The sequence below is a fragment of the Sinocyclocheilus anshuiensis genome, unplaced genomic scaffold (assembly GCF_001515605.1).
Source record: "Sinocyclocheilus anshuiensis isolate Anshui unplaced genomic scaffold, SAMN03320099.WGS_v1.1 scaffold373, whole genome shotgun sequence".
NCBI lineage: Eukaryota > Metazoa > Chordata > Actinopteri > Cypriniformes > Cyprinidae > Sinocyclocheilus > Sinocyclocheilus anshuiensis.
The window spans coordinates 1,279,782-1,284,571 of record NW_015537962.1 but is presented as its reverse complement, the minus strand read 5'-3'; the positions used below and the strand labels follow the sequence as shown (position 1 = coordinate 1,284,571).

At 36.9% G+C, this 4,790-nt stretch overlaps 1 protein-coding gene across 3 annotated transcripts in view; it reads right to left on the bottom strand.

Annotated features, from left to right (window-relative positions):
• LOC107667359 (discoidin domain-containing receptor 2-like) overlaps positions 1-4,790 on the bottom strand; it is a 52,821-nt gene that overhangs the window by 17,406 nt on the left and 30,625 nt on the right. For all 3 annotated transcript variants that reach the window (XM_016458992.1, XM_016459000.1, XM_016459010.1), the window contains exon 6: positions 1,472-1,577. In XM_016458992.1, the coding sequence (XP_016314478.1) occupies positions 1,472-1,577 (106 nt within the window). The remainder of the gene's footprint in view (positions 1-1,471; positions 1,578-4,790) is intronic.

Here is a 4,790-nt window from a genome sequence, read left to right as displayed (position 1 = left end):
ACATGTCACCCATTGAGCATGTTTGGGATGCTCTGGATCGGCGTATACGACAGCGTGTTCCAGTTCATGCCAATATCCAGCAACTTCGCACAGCCATTGAAGAGAAGTGGACCAACATTCCACAGGCCACAATCAACAACCTGATCAACTCTATGCGAAGGAGATGTGTTGCACTGCGTGAGGCAAATGGTGGTCACACCAGATACTGACTGGTTTTCGAACCCCCCCGGACCCCCCAATACAGTAAAACTGCACATTTTAGAGTGGCCTTTTATTGTGGCCAGCCTAAGGCGCACCTGTGCAATAATCATGCTGTCTAATCAGCATCTTGATATGCCACACCTGTGAGGTGGATGGATTATCTCGGCAAAGGAGAAGTGCTCACTAACACATATTTAGACAGATTTGTGAACAATATTTGAGAGAAATAGGCCTTTTGTGTACATAGAAAAAGTCTTAGATCTTTGAGTTCAGCTCATGAAAAATGGGGGCAAAAACAAAAGTGTTGCGTTTATAATTTTGTTCAGTGTATTTTGCCACCATATTCACAGGAGCAAATGACTTTTAGTACTTTAGTACTTTTGAACTTATGTGTATGCATTTCTTATTTAGAACTAATTCTTTCATTTTGGTATACAAAGGTTGAAACTAAATATATTTTCAATTTCAAAAATATATTTAATTGAGCTTCACTGTTTACAACGTATATTTAAAATATACTTTGGACAGATATTTTTTTTTTGTGGCTGTATGCAAAACCATCAAACATAGCATCAGATATCAGTAGTTATTAACTAATCAGCAACGGACAGAATTTTAACTAAACATACTCTGCATTAGATTCGTGTCACGATCATGGACTTTTAGTTTGTTGTCTTTCCTCTTGTTTTCCTGTTTTGACCTAGTTTTCCCTCGTGTCTGATTAGTTAATTCTGTTCACCTGTGTCTAGTTTATTATCTTAATTTACTTATATTAAAAGCTAACAGAAGCAGTAGCATTTACAAATAACAGCGTATCTAAAAGTATGAGACAACAACAAACAAAAATCTTAGGCCTACCATTAAAAGCCGTGCTTGCACAGGTTCTGCGCGATCCTCTTCACTAATATCCTCTGCGTCTCAATCGGGCTCAAATTGATAAGCAATATAGACAACATCATTGTTTACAATACAAACGGAACACATGCCGCTATGTTGAGGGGCGGGACGTTTAGACGCACGCTAGAGGCGGTTTAGCCAACCACAACAGTCAAAAAAGCCAAAAAAAACAGTCAACCATCCCTTTAATTTGTCTGTGTATTTAAGTTCCTGTCTGTTCAGTTAGTGTTGGTCGGATTTTGTCTATGTTTTCACGTGTGCTAAGCCTTCCTCTTGTGGATTTACCTTCTGTGTGGAATATTAAAGATACTTTTACCTTCATCATCTTCGTGAGTGTTTTGAGTGCACCCGAGTGTGACAATTAGATCTTTACCTGCGCTCCAGGGCTCCGTCGTACGTGGAGTCGTTGAGAGATGTAATGGGATAGCCAGGAGCCATCATGGTCTGGCCCTCTGGAGAGCTGTACGCTGTCAGGCCATCTGCACAGCAGGAGAAAGAGAAAACAGAGAGGTCCCAAACTTTAATATTGCTTTAGCTTTAGAATGTAATTACTCATTTCTCTTGGCTCACGTTTAAGGCACTAGAGTAATTGAGGTCAAACGAAGCTAAGCAGCAAATCAGACACAGGCCACAGCTGCTCGGGTGTGAGACGCCAAAACGATCTGTTTTAGTCTGTAGCCCATATGCAAGTGTGAAACTGAGGCCCTGTTAACACCTGATATTAAGATGTGTTTTGGTCGATCGGATCACAAGTAGACGAGTGAGACCATGGATGCTCGGGCCTGGGCTGGTACAAATATGACATACAAAAATGCATAGAATATAGGCTCATATGTATGCACGATTAATTATTAAAAGATCGCAATCTCGATCCAAACACATGCTATATTATTCCTAAATGACGACGAAATTACAAAACCTTTGAAATGACTATCACATCCAGAGATTCAGAGAGAGCAGCACTCATCATGTAAGCTTTACGTTTGAAACCGCTTCACAAATAGTCTACACAGTAGGCCACATTTCTGTGTTGCAAACATTAAATAATAGCGAAAGTATTAGGATAAAAGTTTATAGTCCGGATATAGCCGCGATCAAAATGAGTAATTGACCTTTGGAACTAATGTTACGCTTCAAATAAAGATTATATACATTACAATATGCCAGTAGGTGATGACCAGTGACTGTTAAAACGTATTTGATGTCCGAATCATTTAGGGTTGGGTTTTGACACAAATTTCAGGATTCGAGTCGATTCTCATTCACAAGCTTTCGATTCGATTCAATATCGATTATTTTGGATATATATCTGGTACACACGCAAAATTTTCTCAAGGAAAAAAAATCTCTCACCTAATGCTGTTAAATATACATGAGAGTCATTTGGTACTACATTACTATAATATTGATGATTAAAACTGACTGATTTTTTTAGGCAATACAACTGCTTAAATTACACTTAATGAAGTTTTTATAATAAAAATTACAATTACATAATAATATTTCTACTTCAATTCGTTTTTTAAGTATAAACATTTAAATAGTGGCTGTCATAAAAAATTATCAATTAAACATTGAAGAACAGTAAAATGTATAATGAATACATTATATGGTGCATATATTTAGCAAAATGCTCCTCTCTACAGTTTATTTTTCTATCTGACTAATGAGATTATGGTCACCGAATATGTTTTCTTCTGAGGTAAATATGACGTTACGTGACATTGTTTACAAGCTGTTATACTGACGTCTTTGCGCGGCTAAAACACTAATTGAGTGAATACATGAGACAGGATATGGATTGTAAAGTTGTACTCTTTCTTTTAACTTCCCTTTGGATGTGTAGTCATGTTTATTTTGTGCTGAAACTGGTATTAATGTGGAGGAGATGATCAGTTCACGTGCGCCTCGCGCAGCTGCGTCTGTTGTACTGAGGCGCTACAGCGATCTGTCACTCCACATTAAACAGCGCCAAAACGGCATTTATTGTTTGAATACTGCAATACAATGAACATAATTTGAAATCTGAGACTTTTTCATATTAAAAGTACCAAAGCACAATGCTTATTGCGATTCATAGGATGGGAAGTGCCCTTCAATGTTCCGTCCATTAACTGAAACAGTAAAAACTGTAATTAATATATTATATGGTGCATATATTTAGCAAAATGCTCCTCTCTAGAGTACATTTCTCTACCTGACTAACGAGTTTATGGTCACCAAATATGTTTTTTCTGAGGTAAATGTGACGTTACGTGATTTAATGTTTACAAGCTGTTACACTGACATCTTTCCACGGTTGAAACACTAATTGAGCAATTACATGATACAGGATACGAATTTCGGTACGTTTTAGTCTTTCTTTTATCTCCGGATTTAAGAATCGATATTGTTTCGTAAAAATGAGAATCGATTAATATCGAGATATCGATATTTTTTACCCAGCCCAAGAATCATTCATTCAAGAGATTCGTTCAAAAACAAGTCTTCTTTCGTTTCATTTCACATAATGAATTAATTTAACCGTGATCTCTATTCTAAAAACCAATTATCCAGAATCATAGCTTAAAAAAATACATAATATATCTGGCATCTTTGGGGTGGGCGATATGACCAAAATCTTATTTCACGGTATGAGAAATTTTATTTCATGATAACGATATGTACCTCAATATAGCTATTTTTATTTTATTTTTGTTATTAAAATTAAGAAAAATAAGTAAATTACAAGCACAACGGAACAAATAAATATGAAATAAACTGTAATAAACTCTACAGTAGGCTAGGTTTATTTAACATGTAGTAAGAAATATTACAGAAATTGAATAAAGTTTATAAATAAAACACTGCATAGTCTTTACTGTATCAATCAAACATGATTAACATTAATAATGACAGACAGCAGCAGGTAAATAAGGCTGCTGTCCCTTTAAGACCGACTGCACGGATCCAATATACTGAAACACATCCGGTTTTCACCCCATGGTTTTATGTTTATTTAACATATAACCGACTGTGTTTACTTGGATACTCCACATAACGGGCATTATAACATTACTGTGTGCGTATTTGACCTTTCAAGCACAATAAAACATGAAAGAGATCTGTTTTCGCGATCGCATGCTGTCGAGAGAGGGGCTTTCAGTGCGCGCGCTTCAGCTGTGTGTCAGTCAGCGCGAACACTGCATTGAGTTCATTTTCATTGCTTATTGCACTTAATAACTCTACCAAGTGCGTCCCATTCTTTATTTTCTCATTCATGCATGTTTCCTTAGCACTCAAATGGTGTGTAACGTTTAAGCCCCCTTTCTTTTGGTCCATTTCGCGATCCATTAGTGAGACACATTCCCTGCAGTTTTAATCGGCCTCTTATGTCCACTTTCAACCACTTCAGTACTGATTTCTTTGAGGGGAGGGTCTATGGGCCAGTTTATGTGGGCTTTTTCTGATCTTTCAATCTAATATTGTGAAATAAGCATCGCGCAAATTACTTAAAGGGATAGGTCACCCCAAAATGAAAATTTGATGTTTATCTACTTACCCCCAGGGCATCCAAGATGTAGGTGACTTTGTTTCTTCAGTAGAACACAAACAAAGATTTTTAACTCAAACCGTTCCAGTCTGTCAGTCTTATAATGGAAGTGAATGGGAATCACGGCTTTGAGAGTCAAAAAAACATACACAAACAAAAC